This window comes from Dipodomys ordii, unplaced genomic scaffold, assembly GCF_000151885.1.
Source record: "Dipodomys ordii isolate 6190 unplaced genomic scaffold, Dord_2.0 Scaffold70, whole genome shotgun sequence".
Taxonomy (NCBI): domain Eukaryota; kingdom Metazoa; phylum Chordata; class Mammalia; order Rodentia; family Heteromyidae; genus Dipodomys; species Dipodomys ordii.
Genome location: NW_012267286.1, coordinates 7,210,143 through 7,228,005, shown reverse-complemented (window position 1 = coordinate 7,228,005; position 17,863 = coordinate 7,210,143). Strand labels below are relative to the sequence as shown.

The 17,863-nt window shown below is 43.0% G+C and overlaps 1 protein-coding gene across 1 annotated transcript in view; it reads right to left on the bottom strand.

Moving 5' to 3' along the window:
- Window positions 1-17,863, bottom strand: part of Lef1 (lymphoid enhancer-binding factor 1) — a 105,832-nt gene that overhangs the window by 18,445 nt on the left and 69,524 nt on the right. The window contains exons 5-9 of the mRNA XM_013023740.1: window positions 16,686-16,776; window positions 14,254-14,337; window positions 11,685-11,807; window positions 10,176-10,338; window positions 5,368-5,479 (exon numbers count right to left, since the gene is read on the bottom strand). Coding sequence (XP_012879194.1) covers window positions 5,368-5,479; window positions 10,176-10,338; window positions 11,685-11,807; window positions 14,254-14,337; window positions 16,686-16,776 — 573 coding nt within the window. The remainder of the gene's footprint in view (window positions 1-5,367; window positions 5,480-10,175; window positions 10,339-11,684; window positions 11,808-14,253; window positions 14,338-16,685; window positions 16,777-17,863) is intronic.

The following is a 17,863-nucleotide window of genomic DNA, read 5'->3' as shown; positions in this document are numbered from 1 at the left end:
TTTCATATAGGGTCTTTGTGTGTGTGTGTGTGTGTGTGTGTGTGTGTGTGTGTGTGTGTGTGTGTGTTGTCCAAGGTGTGTGTGTGTGTGTGTGTGTGTGTTGTCCAAGGTGGCTTGGCCTATAATCTTCCCCTATTTAGATTTCCTTCAAAGCTGGGATGACATGCTCCTATCACCACTGCAGGTTTTTGTTGGTGGACGTGTGTGTGTGTGTGGGGGGGGGGTCTTGTAAACTTAGCCCAGGCTGGCCTCAAATCCTCATTAGCTTCCAGATCTCAGTCTCTGGAGAAATTAGGGGTACAGGCATGAGTTACAGCGCCTGGCTTCAGTTTGGACATATTAACATCAATTTATACAAAGAAAATATTGTGGCTAACACAGTAATACTTTTCATTAAGATTGTATAGGCTGCATAATACCAGGATGCATGAATCCTAACATTTCAAAACTCTGACAGGACAAACATTGGCTGAATTCACCCAGGAAAATGAGTGCACTGCTGACTCACGAGAACCTCAGTTATTAGCCAAAGTTATAAAAGCAAACTACAATTATAAAAGCTACAATCTCAACACATAATGCATTTTCCTATGAAGTCATTGAGATGTATGTGTTTAACATGTTTTTGATAAGGATTGGGAGAATATTCTGGCACTCAAAGATAGGTTCTTCTTACTTTCTATTCTTGTGCTTTTACCTCAGAATAACATCTTCGGCTAAAGTGCCGTCGGTGGGTGGACTTCTGTTTATCTTCACAATTCATAAATACGTTTTTCTGATTATTATAAAAATGGTAAGAACACCAGGTTTTGACTTAATTCAAAATATAAGCCAATTTTTTTCCCTTTAAAAAGTGTGTAGAATAAAATCTATAAAGGTAAATGTCCCTAGCTTTCTTTAAAATAACTTTCTCTGTATCTCTATTGAGGGACCCAAATGAGAGTCCAGGTAGAGAGGAAGAGGGAGAGTTACACATTCCTTTCATGTCTTTCTAAAAACTAAAACTCATTATTTAGCCAAGCCTCCGAGCTACTCAGGAGGCTGAGATCTGAGGATTATGGTTCAAAACCAGCCCAGGCAGAAAAGTCCATGACTCTCTGATCACTGATGAACCACAGAAAAGCCAGAAGTGAAGCTGTGGTTCAAGTGGCAGAGCACTAGCACTGAGCAAATACACTCAAGGACAGTGCCCAGGCCCTGAGTTCAAGCCACAGGAGCAGTATGCTTGTGTGTGCGCGTGCACACACACACACACACACACAACCTAAAGATCAGAACAGAAATTAGGAGGCATTCAACAAGCAATGCTGTCTACACTAATTCACAGCCCAATGAAGGGCAGAGGGTAGACCCGACACCAGGCAGGTGACAGGCTGGCAGCCCTTAGGAGAGGCATTGATTTTTTCCAACTACAGGGTATAGTACAAGCTGTGTATGGAGAGATGGTAATTACTGCTCAGAGAACAGAAGCTCAGTTCAGGGGCAGAAACTCTTCAACAAAGCAGACTTCTTAAAAAGTTGTAATAAATGGAGCTTATCTGCCCGGGACAGGAAGCTGCTCACATCCTGACCTCGGGGAGATCTGAATGGGAACTGCCCCTGAGGTCACGGGGCCACCTACTTACACAGCCTTGAACAAAGTCCTTGGGCTTGCCAACTTCTCGCCTGCAAAACCAGGAGGTGGATGCCCCTGCATGTTTTTAATGATTCGAAAGTTAACAGAAAAAATATTTAAGACAGTTTCCAAAAATCAGAACATGGTTGTTATTAAAAAGAACCACTAAAGCTGGGTGCCAGTGGCTTATGCCTGTGAATCCTAGTTACTCTAGAAGCTGAGATCTAAGGATCGCAGTTTGAAGCCAGCCTGGGCAAGAAAGGCCATGAGATTCTTATCTCCAGTTAACCTGGAAGTGGAGCTGTGGCTCCAAGTGGTAGAGCACTAGCCTTGAGCAAAAAGGCTCAGGTACAGCAACTAGACCCTGACTTCAAGCCCCAGGATGGAGGAGGGGGGGAGAAGCTGGGGCAACCGATGATGCCACTGATCACAAACAGTTGGACTCTGATTTCCTATATAACCAGCCAAGCACCAGTGGCTAATGCCCATATTTCTAGCTATTCAAGAGGCTAGTATCTGAGGATCAAGATTCAAAGCCAGACTGGACAAAAAAGTCTGTAAGATTCCATCTACAATTAACCAGCCCCCCCCCCAAAAAAAAGCTGAACTGGAAGAGTGGCTCAAGTGGTAGAGTGCTGTGAATAAAAACCCCCGAGCAAGAGTGCAAGGCATGAGTTCAAGCCCTGGTACCACCATTAGGAAAAAGAAAATGATAGGTCTGGGAATGTGGCTCAGTGGTAGAGTGCTTGCCTAGCATGCTTGAAGTCCTGGGTTCGATTCCTCAGTACCACATACACAGAAAAAGCTGGAAGTGACGCTGTGGCTCAAGTGGTAGAGTGCTAGCCTTGAGCAAAAGAAGTTCAAGGACAGTGCCCAGGCCCTGAGTTCAAACCCCAGAACTGGCAAATAATAGTAATAGTAGTAGTAGTCATAGTGGTAGTAAACCCAAACGCCAAAGGTGTGTTCAATGTCTAAACTCCAAATTCTGGCTAATAAAGTGCCTTTCTGCAGAGCATGTTACAGGAAATAAATTATGCAACTCGTTCCCAGAAATAAGTTCACATGTGTGTTGAAAAGGGTTTGGTGATTTATAAGGAATGTCTGAGCTTAGACTTGAATTGATGTCAACATCTCTGTGGGAACTCGTGTCTCCCTGGAGCATCCGCAGTGAGGGCCTTGAGCTACATGCAAGATCGACTCGCGGCTTCACCAAGGCCTCCTTGGAAGGCCCAGCTGCACTTTCATCACCACCGCCCTGGCTGGCATTTCTAATTCTTTTTCATATAGAAACAGGAGGATTGCTACACTGCAAGCCTGTGTTCTCCCAAATTCACATGCTGAAATTCTAGGGTCCTGTGCTGGGATACGGAGGCAGAGGCTGTGGGAGGGGTGGAGGCCCAGCTCTCATTAATGCACCACAGCCCTGTGAATGGGAACCGTGGGAAGACAGGCCCTGTCCATTCCAGACACTCAGCCTGCCAGTGCCTTGGTGTTGGACTGAGAGCCATGAACGTCTGCTGTTTAGAGACTGCCCTGTCTATCATATTCTGTTGTGGCAGTCTAAGCACGCCACGATTTTCCAATTTTTACATTGTAGATGGGCATTGGTAGCTCACATTTGTAATCGTACTTACTCAAGAGGCTGAGATCCAAGGATTATGGTTCAAAGCCAGCCAGGGCAGGAATGTCCCTGAGTCTCTTATATCCAATTAAACAGCAAAAGAAAAGCCAGAAGTGGAACTGTGACTTAGGTGGGAGAGTACCAACCTTGAGTGGAAAAAGCTGAAAGAGCCAAGGGACACTTGGCCCAGGTCTAAGTTCAAGAACGCGTGTGTGTGTGTGTGTGTGTGTGTGTGTATGTGTGTGTGTGTGTGTGTGTGTGCTCTCTTTCACACACACACACACCCCTTCAATAAGTGATAAAAATGACCACCTTCCTATAAAATGATAAAACCTCCCAGATATCACTTGTAATATATCTTCTCAAATAGTCTTTGGTATATTAAGACTATATTAGCAAGATACTCCAAGTGTATAGCAAAAAAAAAAAAAAAAAACCCAAAAACCTGGCACTGCAAATGAAGTTGTTCTTGCAGATTAAATCAGAACAACTTACACACCATAACAGTCATTTTATCTAAATAAAGCACATGGTCAATATCCAGGAATATTAACTCGGAAGGAAAAAAAATCTACACCACTAATTTTCTGTGGTAACACAATCATAGGAGTATATTGTTTATAAGAAGTGTAAAGCTATACAATCGACTGGAAAGGAATCTGACAATATGTATCAAGAACTTCAAAATATTTATATCCTCTCACATTAACATTTCTGCTACTATGAATCTGTCAAGACAGAAGTAACCGTCTTCTATTTAGAAAAAACCTGTCACACTTACAAGGCAATGTGTATTTGTAAGGAAACTTAAGTGTCTAAAAGTGGGGAGAAAAAAGATTAAGTACATTGTGGCATTCACATATTAGAATATTAATGTATAAAAAAGTTGAATATTCATAAAAGATGCATATATGGGTGATTAAGAAACATGACAGCAAGGGGCTGGGAAGGTGGCTCAGTGGTAGAGCGCTTGCCTTGCATGCCTGAGGCCCTGGGTTCGATTCCTCAGCACCACATAAGCAAAAAGAAAAAAAGCTGGAAGTGGTGCTGTGGCTCAAGTGGTAGAGCGCTAGCCTTGAGCTGAAGAGCTGAGGGACAGCGCCCAGGCACAGAGTTCGGGCCCCATGATCGAACATGATAGTGAACTTATGTGTACACACGCTTGCATCTAATTATAAAATAAAGACATACAGAAAGCAACTGAAAGGTAATGTGAATAGTTATTAATGATCTGGACATTATATATTGAGATTATGATCCTTTTTTGTCATCTTTTTTTAATCAACATCTTAATGGTAAAGATGAATATATTTTTTAAAATTTTATGTAACCTGGGCGCTGGTGGCCTATGCCTATAATCCTAGCTACTCGGGAGGTTGAGATCTGAGGATCACAGTTCAAAGGCAACCCAGGCAGGAATATCTGTGAGAATTTTATTAAAAAAAAAAAAAAAGCTGAAAATGGAGCTGTGGCTCAATTGGTAGAGCACTAGCACTGGGCAAAAGCAGCTCAGGCCAGGAGCAGGTGGCTCATGCCTGTAATCCTAGCTACTCAGGAGGCTGAGAGCTGAAGATCACAGTTCAAAGCCTGCCCGGGCAGGAACATCCATGAGACTCTTATCTCCAATTAACCACGAGAAAACTGGAAGTGGCTCTATGGCTCAAATGGTAGGGCACTAGCCTTGAGCTGAAGAGCTGCAGGATAGCACCCAGGCCCAGAGTTCAAGACCTATGACGGACAAAAAAAAAAAAAAAACAAAAACAAAACACAAAACCAAAAGCCAGCTCAGGGACAGAGCCAGGACCTGAGTTCAAGTCCTAAGACTGGCACCCATTTTTTTTAACTCATTAGCACCCACAGCAATATGTATGCATATATATATATATATATATATATATATATATATATAATAGATGTATATGATTTATATGACACACATACATACATATATATACACGGTAACTTAAAGCTTTCATGACGCAATAGAGCCATTATTTCAAACCTCATGAGTTTCCAACAATGCAACAGAGCGTTAGCACTATGCACAACCTAGACACACTCTTTCTAGAAAAAGCAAAAGAAGGTGCGAATGAGTGGAAGGGGAGTGTGTCGGGGTGGTAGAAGAAGAAACTTACATAATTGTCTCTTGCCGACCAGCCTGGATAAAGCTGCATGTGTAGCTGTCTTTCTTTCCGAGCTAATTCATAATATTTAGCCTGTTCTTCGCGAGAAAGGGCATGCCACTGAAACGAAAGGGTGGGGGGGGAGAACAAAAGTAAGCAAATCAGCAGCAGTCTGTTTCACAGATCCAACTTTGAAAAGTGCTGAAACTTCTATTGATTTCTCAATGGCAGGCAGCCAAGAAGCTGTTGCCAGGCTGGTGGCTGGAGTGAAATGCCAATGTGGGTTTCTCTATCCTGTCCTCAAGTATCACGAGACACATCGAAAGTCCATCAAAACACTCAAAAGATCACCCAACCCTTCCTCTTCACCGATGTAAATTAAAAAGAACATCTGATTCACTCTTTTCCATCCTTGGTAGCAAAGTCCAGTAACTAAGCCGGGTAAAGTAACTAAGCCCGGGAGCCATTTAGTAATGCAAAATACGACAGCTTCCAGATGGCTTTTGGGACAGACACAGCCGCTCCTCACATGGATGGACACTCTCCCACCGAGTCACAGGAAGAGTCTGGGACCTGAATCATATGCTCCTTTCTACCAACAAAGACATCAGATGTCAGTTTGTCCGTCTGTCTCCAGCCCCTTGCATTTACACACGCCCACTGTCTGTGGGAAAACACTGACAACATTGTACCTCACACTATGCACATCTGACTGCGGTTGCTTTAGTCTCCTTCCAATGGAAAGCAAAAGGCGGGATCCAAGTTTATTTTGCCATCTATAGAGTTCATGAGATCGCAGTTTCTAATATTGACAGGATAGCTAGTCATCCCCCTTCAAACTTCCCGTCTTCTTTATGTAACTGATGTGTGTGCATGTCATAAGTAACAAAGCTCCTTTGGGATTTTTGAGTGGTTTGCACGGCACCCGACTTTACAGGCTTTTGCGCACATGTGCATGCATGTGTGCACACATGCACACACACAGCCGGAGCCACCCAATCCTGCTCTCCCTCAGCTCCTGGCTGTGGAGCTTCCCACTCTGCAGCCTTTCATTCCTGGCTCTCCTGCATATTCAGGTAATCTTTCTATCCTGGTTTTCAAAGTATGACTTAGAAAAATCCAAAGGAAAGCAAGATTTGGGTCAGTTCAGTAAGGAGAGAAAAGAGGAAGGGAGAATGGTTCAGGAGCGCAAACAATTCTAAGAAGACTCGATGACTAAATCTTCATCTTCCAAGTAAGGCTCAGAAGCTTTCCAGGAAGAAACAATGTCCTGTTACTCAGTACCTACAAGGAAAGAAGCAGTGATAGAAAGAAGAGAAGACCCCAAGGTGCCTTCCCACAAGCCCTCCAGGGCAGAGACTGAGTGCGTGCCCACAAGCAGGGAGAAAAAAATCCACTGAAATCCTGTTGGTTTAGACAGGGCAGATGACTTCCTTTTACAATTGCTTCAGAAGCCCAGAGTATGAAGTTAAAAAGCAAGACACCACAGCAAGACCTGGTGTGAACTAAAGGCGAATCAGGCAATATGCTTTTGTTAATTAAATAAAATTAAAATACTTCATTAAAACACATTCAGAGAAGATACAAAAAGAAAAACACTGCAAAAAGGAAAGAAAAAGAAAGAAAAGGGAGGAAGGGAGGAAGGGAGGGAGGGAGGAAGGACAGAAAGAGGGGGAGGGGAGGGAGAAAGGAAGAGAGGGGGGGGGAGAGAGAGAGAGAGAGAGAGAGAGAGAATGAATGAATATGAATGAGCTAGGCACCACTGGCTCACGCCTATAATCCTAGCTACTCTGGAGGCCGAGATCTGAGATAACTGTTGGAAGTCATCCTGGGCAGGAAAGTCTATGAGACTCTAATCTCCAATAAACTACTCAGAAAAAGCCCGAAGTAGAGCCATGGCTCAAGTAGTAGAGCACTAGCTTTGAGCATAGAGAGGCTCAGGGACAGAGCACAGGCCCAGAGTTCAAGCCCCAGGACCAGGCAAAAAAAGAAAAAGAAAAGAAAGAAAGCTATATAGATAGCGATCCTTGTACTAATCAAATTAACAAAATGAGGCAGATGGAGCCAGCAAAGAAGGCAATGTCTGAGCAATGGTGGAAGCTGGGCAGCCAAACTGGACCAGACAGAACACAGATCAATGATATTCACACTACTAGGCTCTAGTGCTAACTTCAACTGGCAAGAGGGAGGAACACACCCACGTATAGAAGAGACAACGAAAGTCTTTCCCTTTTAAATGTGTCCATTCATTTGATTATCCCTTTATACCCATCACCTTATTGCTGTATTAGTATAACAGGTGACAGCTTTTCACCTTACTGAGGAAACATAGAGTTATAAATAAGAATTCACTCCCAAATAGAAGTGGACCAGAAGATCTCAGACTAACAAAACTGAGAGAGACACAGAGAAAAAAATCAGGACACAAACTAAAACCCTCACCTTGCATTTTTTTTAATTGCGTTAGTTCTTTAAATATTTCTAATGCACGAAACCTACCCACAAATTAAAGCTCATTTACCAGATCTAAACAATAGATAACACAATGATCCTAAAGTTTTTCAGTTAAAAACAAAAATAAAGACCTAGTAAAGACTAGAAAGGAGGGCTTTCCTTACAGGAATTTTAAAAACACAACTGATGAAAAACACCCATGGTTTTACTTAGGAGACAAAAATAATTGTAAGTTAACTCTTAAACAGTTTAACTTTCACTGTCATCATCTTGCCATGCTGTAGTAGGAAATACCCATTACAATTTAAGAACATTGGGCTGGGAAGGTGGCTCAGTGGTAAAGTGCTTGCCTTGCATGCATGAGGCCCTGGGTTCAATTCCTCAGCACCACATAAGCAGAAAAAAAATTAAGAACATAAATCATGTTAAAAGCATTCTTTACCATTGCGGGGGGAGGGGTGCACAATCATGAGCCTTTAACTCTGCGCTTGAGGTTTCTTGCTCAATGCTAGTGCTCTACCATTTTAAGCACAACTCCACTTTTGGTTTTCTGGTGGTTAATTGGAGATAAGCATCTCATGGACTTTTCTGTCTAGGCTGGCTTTGAACTGCAAACCTCAGATCTCAGCCTCTTAAGTACCTAGGATTACAGGCATGAGCCACCAGAGCTGTGCTATGGTAGTCTGACAGGAAGTCAATGGACTTCCTTTAACTAGCTAGAAAAGCTTGAAAACTAAGTTTATTTTCAATTAAAACATGCCATTTTATCATAAAACTGAAGAAAATGTTTCATTTGAATGAATTTCTAGTTAGCGATGCAGAAAAGACGAATTACAAAAAAAAAAAATCAAATGATTAAATATTCCAGGATGGATTTAAGATCCTCTTTCAAGAAAGTCTAATCATCCCAGTGTAAAAACTTCATGATTTTTAAAGTTAAAGCTTTAAAGAGCTAGGCAAAGATGGGCCAGCCAAAGGGGAGAGTGGAAAACCTGATCTTAATCAAACATCTCAGAGGCCTATAAATAGAAACAGGTGTTTAAATCAAAGACTGAGAGAGATCCCCAAAATGAGAACCATTCTCCAGGACTCATGCGTGGCTCGGGGGACTGTGGAGGGAGTTGAGAAAGTAGCGAAGGTTGAAAATGTGCGTTTTAACCATTAGGAAGCATACACCTCCCAATTATATCCTCATCGATCCTCTTGCTAGAGGATCAGGGGCCTTTTAACTTAAAAAAAAAAAAAAGAGCTATGCGTGTTACCCAAACTGAAATAAAAGCAGCAACCCTTCTTATCCTGTTTTAAATAGTCAGGGGGAAGAGCCAGCAGCCTGGAGGCTGTCAAGGTGGAGTTCTTCAGAGATGATAGGAATCATTCATCTGCTATGATCTGGCTTGGGAAATCATTGTAATTATCGTTATTAAGTGTTTAAGAATCCACAGGGAGATAGGGCATTGCACCCAGGATACCACTACACTATAATCTACGCCCTACTTCTGCTACCTTGGTGTCTTGCAGATTGGAAATAGCTGAATTTTGAAACCATTTTGAGACCAGCCAATGAAAATCGATAATGCCAAGCCTGCTTCATGCCTCTCACATAGGCCCCCAGTCTTCCTGAATGCTTTCTGTTATGAATGCTCAAATAGATTGTTTGGAACAAACATGATAATATGTGTGTGTGTGTGTGTGTGTGTGTGTGTGTATATATATATATATATATATATATACACACACACACACACATATATCATCAATAGCTAATATCTGCTCCTCTAGGCCTCTTAACCCACTGGGTGTTAAAATTCCAAATCATGAATTTCTTGAAAGGATGTAAAACACAGGGCTCATACATTTAAAAGCTACCACACTGCTGGGAACTGGTGGTTCACACCTGTAATCCTAGCTACTAGATCTGAAGATTGCAGTTCCAAACCAGCCTATGCAGGGAAGTTTGTGAGACTGTCATCTCCAATTCACCACCCAAAACCCAGAAATGGTGCTGTGATCAAGTGGTAGAGTACCACCTTTGAGGCAAAAAGCTAAAGGACAAAGCCCAGGCCCTGAGTTCAAACCATGGGGGAAGGGAGAGAGGAAAAGAAAGAAAAAAAAAAGTAAAAACTTACTAGGCTCTAGAACCTTCTTAAGTGCCAAGGCCAGTCTAAGCTGTTTACCCTGCATAGTATTACTGAATTCTCCAGGATGGCATTTCCCCTACCCTTGGCCCTCTCCCATTTTCCCAAGTCCCCGCTGTTTATACAAACCTGACAACCGACTCACACATAGAACCAAATTCAGGAAGACTTTAATAACGCTATCCCACGGTCACCATGAACATACCGTGTACCTCTCCATGACTTACCCTTCTGCCAAGGATCTGGTTGATAGCTGCACTTTCCTTTAGCGTACACTCAGCAACGACATTCGCTCTCATTTCTTTCATGTATAACATGAAAGCATTCAGAGGCTTCTTTATGTGAGGTCTTTTGGGCTCTTGCTCCTTTCTCTGTTCATGCTGAGGCTTCCTAAAAGGTGGGGGGTGGGGGTGGTTAGGGAAGGAAGAAGGAATAAGGAAGGGAAGGGGAGGCCATCAGCGTTGAAGAACAACTCTTGGCTCATGCGATGAGCAACACTGAACTGCAAACCACCAAACCACATGGCTTCTTATCTATTCAGTGGCTCTGACAATGGTGTATCTAGAGCTGGGGGAATACATAACAACAAAAATGGAAATGGATTTGGTAGTATGGTGAAATTCCATCCTGGGCCCTGGACGTTGGGAGTTGAGCTTCATGGTCAGCTCAAAAAAAAAAATAAAGCTGAATATATAGAACAGATGATCATTCAAGTTTTGGGACAAAGTAGCTTAACTTTTGGGAAGAGGTTAAGGAGACTTCTGACCCTCACACCAAAACATTTGCAAGGATTTTGGGGCTATCTTATGGTGCCCGCCACCTTCATCTCCTTGTCCACAAACCCTGGTTAAGAAGCATGATTCCTAGTTGGGCACTAGTAGCTCATGTCTATATAATCCTACCTATGCAGGAGGTTAAGATCAAAGCCAGCCCAAAGCCAAGAAAGTTTATGAAATTCTTCATATCTAGTTAACCCAAAAAACCAAAAGTAGAGCTGTAGCTCAAGGGGTAAAGTATCAATCTTAAGCAGTAAAAGCTAAATGAGAGTATTCAAGCTCTAAATTCAAGCTCCAGTACCAGCACACACAAATAATAATAATATTCCTAAATTCTTCCAACCAGGATATAAGTGCGTTTCCAGAAGGAAGTTCATTAAAAAATGCCAACCTAGGGGCTAGGAAGGTGGTTCAGTGGTAGAGCGCTTGCCTTGCATGCCTGAGGCCCTGGGTTCGATTCCTCAGCACCACATAAGCAAAAAGAAAAAAGCTGGAAGTGTCACTGTGGCTCAAGTGGTAGAGCACTAGCCTTGAGCTGAAGAGTTGAGGGACGGCACCCAGGCCCAAAGTTCAGGCCCCACGACTGGACCCAAAAAAAAAATATATTAAAAAATGCCAACCTATTTTACTCAGGGACTCATGGGTTCTCACCTAACACGCTGAGATCAATTAAAACCCAATGGGGGTTGTGGTAAAAAAAAAAACAGATCAAGACTGGGTTCTGAACATTCCTCCACTCAGGTGAGGTTTCTGTGAACCTCTCAAGTTCTGTGTTCCTTCCCAATCTTCAAATCAACTCACCGCAGTGAGAATCTAGCTGTTTGACATTCTCAGGGACAGAGCCTTCAGGGCAGAGCTGTGTGGAATTTCATAATGACAAGACAGGAGGAGGCTCCAATAGAGGGCAGAGGTGTAGCAGGGTTAATGCTCACTCATGGCGGAAGCCAAGGGCCTACTTACACGTGCATTAGGTCGCTGTCAGAGTGAGGGTGCTCCTGTTTGACCTGAGGTGTTACAATGGCTGGATGAGGGATGCCAGTTGTGTGGGGACCAGGAGGACCAGGGATCATGTGATGGGAAAACCTAAAGGACGGAAAGAGAAGAAAATAGTAATATACTCTTGCCTGTCATGTCCAACGTCAGGTGGAGTTTTGAAATAATCCACTCACTGCAACGGCTGAGTGAAAAATGTATTGTTATGCTCCCAAGTATTAACTGTAAATGACTGGCAGTAAATGACTGATAGTTTGTTTTTGTTTTTTGCTTTCTGCATTCAGGTGGAAGATATAATTTTTCCCTCTAAGTTTCTTAAAATTAACCATAGAATCTGACATTTGTCCATGGATGGTACCAGGCCCTAGGATAAATAAACAAGTGATCCTTAACTTTTTTTCCTTGCAATTTTCAAATAAAAATGTCAATCAGTGAAATTACTGAGAACATGGGCACCTTATTACCATTTCATCTTTTACATGGAAAACAAACTAAAATTTTGATAGCTCTGTATTGCAACCATCACCTGAAGAATTTTCTCATAGTGTTGACTTTTGTGTATCAGGATGGGGCAACTGAGGACAGGGACATCCAGGAATTTATTTTTTCAATCCCTTCCTCATTAAATAAAGTTTCCATGATCATTGTCTAAAATGATCTTCTATATAGAAATAAACTCTTGAGAGACTGAGTCTCGTGAAAAATGACTCACCCCTTGAGACACTATCTCCAACCAGCAAAATAGCTGGAATGGAGGTATGACCCAAGTGGTAGAGCACCAGCTGTGTGTGAATATACTATCACAAAAAATTTCTAAAGAAAAATAAGGGAAAGGATTTAACCAAAGAGGGGGATACGATTCTTTGCTTCAAAACTATGCAAAAGGTAAAAACCATGTCTGCTAAACTTTGGGTTTTTTTTTTCCAAGTATGCTTGTATTAAATTTTTAAAAAAATTCTTAAAATATCTATCACCACCCAACACAAAGGAGGGAAACTGCCATGCAAGAAAAATAAAACAAACAGTCCTTTCAACAGACTTGAGCTACATTCTGACATGCTTCAGGAATTTTTGCTTTTTGAAGCTGTCTTGAGGTAAACATTGAATTCCTTAAGAACAACATCGTCAGGTCATTCATCGGCAAAAGAAAGAAGGAATTCTGCTTAGACGTGGAATATTTCAAAGCCAAAGTTTTAAACATTAGGGAGAAATGGTTAAAAATAGATAGTTGCCAGGCCATCGTGCCTTATACCTATCATCCTAGCTACTCAGTTGGCTGAGACCTGAGGATCATGGTTCAAAGCCAGTCAGGGGAAGAAAAGTCCATGAAACTCTAATCTCCAGTGAACCACCAAAAATCTAGTAGTGAAACTTTGGCTGCCAGTTGTGGCTCAAGTAGTAGAGTGCCAGCTTTGAGTTAAAAAAAAAAAGCTTCCAGGTCCTGAGTTCAAACCCCAGTATCGGCACAGAGAGTAGACAAAATAATAATGCTTTGCTCAGTGTATGTCTGCAAAAATACAGGATATTGGTTATTTGTAAAAAAAAAAAAAAAAAAAAAAATCGAGCCATCAGATAGTTCTTACATTGTTAAGACAAAAAATTGTAAGAAAGAAAAAAAGAGGGGGACAAAAAAAGAAAGAAGAAAAAAAATCTGCTTTAGGGGGGAAAAGGTATTAATTCCATTCTTCCACTCCAGTCAGCTACATTTACAATTCATAGAACACATAACATATATCTGGATATATTTTCCAAGCTGAAATTCACCACCGAGACGGTGAATTTCATGCCCACATAAAAAGAGACAGATTCACAACCCATCAGGTTTGACTTCCGGCACAAGAAAGCTACCTCCCTGGAAACAGGCACGTTGGACACACAGATGATCCACAATGTGTGTACATCGAGCACAGGGCAGGCACAGAGCCCCCCTTCCCGTAAGCAGAAGCATCAGAGCAGCCTCCGAGGGTGGCACAGCAGGTCTTTAAGAGCTCCGCTTGCACTGAGGTGTCCACACAGGGCCTGAGTCGCACACTAGGACGCACACACTGCCTGTATGAACCAGGACCCTTCTCTGGGTCCAGGAAGAATCTGGACTCTCAGGACAGTCTCCAGCTCTGCCACATTCAGCGGCTATGTCTCTCCCTCAGAGGAAGCAAATTTCAGAATTCAGACCCAACTCTAGTCCCCCCACCCCATACCCCCTTCTCGCTTAATCCACCTGCTTAGCATATTTGGAATCGATTAAGCTCTTCCTAATGTGGTTCACTCTCAGGACATTTTCATCCCAGAGCCAGGTGGCCAGTGATTTCCATACAAGGTACTCTATTCCAATATGGCGGAGCCGGCTGGGCTCCTATCCAGGAATCGCCATGACACCTAGTGTGAGAGCCAGGCACACTGCACAGAGAGAGACACACACACACATACACGCGCGCGTGGCTGGGTTATACACCCTCTTAGCCAGCTGGCTGGGAGGCAAGCAGGGCGCACGAGATGCAAGCACAAAAAGAGCGACTCGGCCTCCACCTCCACCTACCTGGACATGGAAGTGTCGACTGACAGTGAGGATGGGTAGGGTTGCCTGAATCCACCCGTGATGGGATATACAGGCTGACCTTGCCTGAGGTCACAGAAGAGAGGAACCCATCAATGATAAAACACGAGTTACCAACTAGCAGTAAGAGTCTGGCGACGGGAGGAGGGGAGTATAGGACACACCACAGCCATTTCTGCACACATGTACCTCTTCCCTTCCTCACCCCCTCCAATCCCACCGAAGCCCCCATTTGCATGAAGAAAAATCACCCTCAACTTAACTCTGAAAGCCCATCAGGCCATCAATTAGTTGTCTTTCACTCTTCTTCTATTGCAGCCGTGTTCATGCCTTGCACTTAAAAATGGCTTAGGGAGCTGGGCGCTGGTAGCTCATGCCTGTAATCCTTAGCTACTTAGGTGGCTTGCGGTTTGAAGCCAGCCCGGGCAGCAAAGTCCATGAGAGAGTCTTATCTCCAATCAACTACTCAAAAAGCTGGAAATAAGGCTGTGGCTCAAGTGGTAGAGCACTTGCCTCGAACAAAAGCAGCTCGAGGTCAGTGCCCATGCCCAGAGTTCGAGGCCCAGGACTGAGCTCAGTAATGGTGAAGCAGCTTAGTGAATTCTTTATCTGAATCTTTGGTAATTTCAGAGAAGGGAAGAAAGGAGGACATCACTTCAGAGCCAACTACCACTGGCTCCTGCTGCTACATCCTAGCTATTAGCAGGCTGAGACTTGAGGATCATGGTTCAAAGCCAGCCTGGCTATAGGAAAGTCTGTGAGGCAATTAGCTCCACTTAACCACCAAAAGCCAGAAATGGAGTTATGGTGCTCCAATGGTAGAGCACCCACCTTGAGCCAAAAGGCTAATGGACAACACCTTAGCACTGAATTCAACCCCCAGGATTGGCACACACACCAAAAAAGCTTATACTTATATAAACATGAATAAACATTTCAGAAACACTGTACACCCCTCCCTCACTGTATATATGTATTAGTCAGGACATAAAAGACCAATGCATGAGAACTGTTTCTCTGCAACCTGAGCAATGCATCTTTCCCTTGTTCTTGCTCTAGCTCCATTTTCATCCATATTCTTTATTTCCAGCCACCAGTGATGCAATTTGGTACTGGATTGTTCCTCCCCAGTAGCTAAGTTCCCACAGAATAATGGATCTAGGTTTGAACGTGTGCAGATAATTAAATCCAGTGAGTGGCGGTGCGATTCAAGTGCTAAAGTGAGAAAAAGTGAGAGAGCCAGGGTGAGAATAAATCAGCTGGCATTCCCATAGCAGAATGGCCCCTACTTCCTGAAGAGAGCTGATGTCAAAAGTTCAGGTACAGCTGGGCCAGGATATGTCGGCTATGGGGACAGTGAGCCAAATCGAGAAAGAAGAGAAAGGTTCACTCAAGTGGCAGCTCTGTTTCCAGGAAGGAGAAATGAGGAGGGGAAAATGGAGACAGTGTAGAATCGGACTAAGGAAAGCTGCGTGCTGATGATCAAATGATGGAGAAGGCTACATTAGATGTTAATTGTTCTTTCTTCCCATACGTATTTTCTGTGCCTTTATAATTTAAAAACCTTCACCACAAAATAAAGAGTATTAGTATTTGGATTTCAAAGGCAAGACAAGTCTCTCAAACCAGGCACCAGTGGCCTGTAATCCTAGCTACCCAGGAGGCTGAGATCCGAGGATCATAGTTTGAAATCAGCCTGAGCAGTAAAGCCCTTGAGACTCTTATTTCCGATTAGCCACCAAAAAGCCAGAATTGAAGCTGTGGCTCAAACGGTAGAACACCAGCCTTGAGGAAAAAAAACAATGGGGCAGTGCCTAGGCCTTGAGTTCAAGCCCCAGTGCTGGCATAAAACAACAACAACAACAAAAACCAACCTCAAATCAGTGCTTTGCATCTCTGAGATGGAACTGAATGCTTATTAACCTTCAAAAGAAACTTGTATTTTATTGGATTTCTCTCCAATTCCATGCCATTTTGCTTTGCAAAAGGAAATAGTCCATGTGTCTAAATCTATGTTTCAAAAGTCTTAAGTTGGGCATTTAAAAAAAAAGGGGGGGAAGAAGAAAAAGAAAAGCTACAAGAAAAAAAAAAAAGCCACTCTGAGCTCTAACTTTGTACAGGCATACCAAGTGCCCAAAGCCACAAATTGAATCCATAAAACTATAAGCTTCAAAGCAAATGCTACACAGTCATTTTCTACACATATTAGTGAACGGATTCAATCCATTTCAAAGTCTGTATGTTTTTTTTTTAATCTTTTAAATTGAAATGAAATAAAGTTAGCACCTTGCTTGTTGATGTGAACTTTTTCTCCCCTCCACAAGTGTCATCATTCCCAATGCTCATTTCCCACAAAGGGAAAAGGAAAGGCCATATATTCACACGCCTGGCTGGAGGGTACAGAAGGGTCTTACCAACCAAGAGGTGGGGTGATTTGTCCTACCCCACCCGGAGACAGAGGGTAAAAGGTGGGAATATCAGGAGCTGGAGGGTGTCTGGTCATGCCTGTTAAAAAAGAACAAATAGGTAATTTTTCAGAGCCACAGGACATTCAATTAGCAGAACAACAGACAAGCAATATAACGTGTGGGGTCCTTCAGACTTATGATCCAGAAACAATTTTTATTCATTAGATCCAATAAAAAGATACCAAGTGTGTGAGCTTTTCTGAGGATTTCAACATTTGGGGCTTCCAGTAATGGATCTTGAGACATTCTTGTAGGAATAAACACGCTGCCAAGGAAATAGTCAGAGAAAGAAGAATTTAAGTGACTTATTTTGCTGATTTTAAGTGACTTCTTATTTCGCTGTGGTTAATAGTATGGGGGATGGGTGTTTGGGACAGAATGAAAAATGATGCCCTTCATCAACAATGGGCCTCACGCCCAGGACTCCAGGGTTAGGTACATTGCTGGTTCCCTGTTGGAGACGTAGATCTGGGGAATGTGATACCCCTGAGGGTTGCAGATTAATTAGGAATCATCTCAGGCCTCACAGTGGTCACACTTGATAAGATTCACTTAGTCTCTGCCTGCCTCTGCAGCTCTGACTAAGCTCTTCATCAAGCCCAGTCCTCCGGGCCCCAAGGTCACACTGTTCTGGATTAGCTGTGTTGCACAGGAAAGGAGAGTGTGCCCCAATTGTTTCCCAAGCTCACACTCCTGGAGAGTATCCTGCCTCCAATGGTGGAAACTAAACCACCCAATCCTCATCCCAAAAGACATTTTTACCTTACATACGAGGGAAAAGGGAAAAAGGAGAAGACAAATGTAAGAAATATAAAATAAACAAGCAAGACTGAATGCATCTGGGGAGGAAGGGACTCTGAAGGGGGGGGGGGGAATGGTTGCTTCATACAGCTAGGCATGGAGGTAGAGAGCCATTTCCATACCCAGCGCAGGTGCGCATTCTGAAGCATAACACTGTGGCTGTGAATTCACTGGCTTCTGCGTGGAACAGATCCGTTCCCCATACTGATCCATATCACCAACCCCGCTGTATGGGCTTACAGGTACACAGTGTGGCTTAGCTCATAATAGAGGCAGAACATGAACCCAAGATTCTATGAGCAAAGATTTCTCAGAAGTTTGTG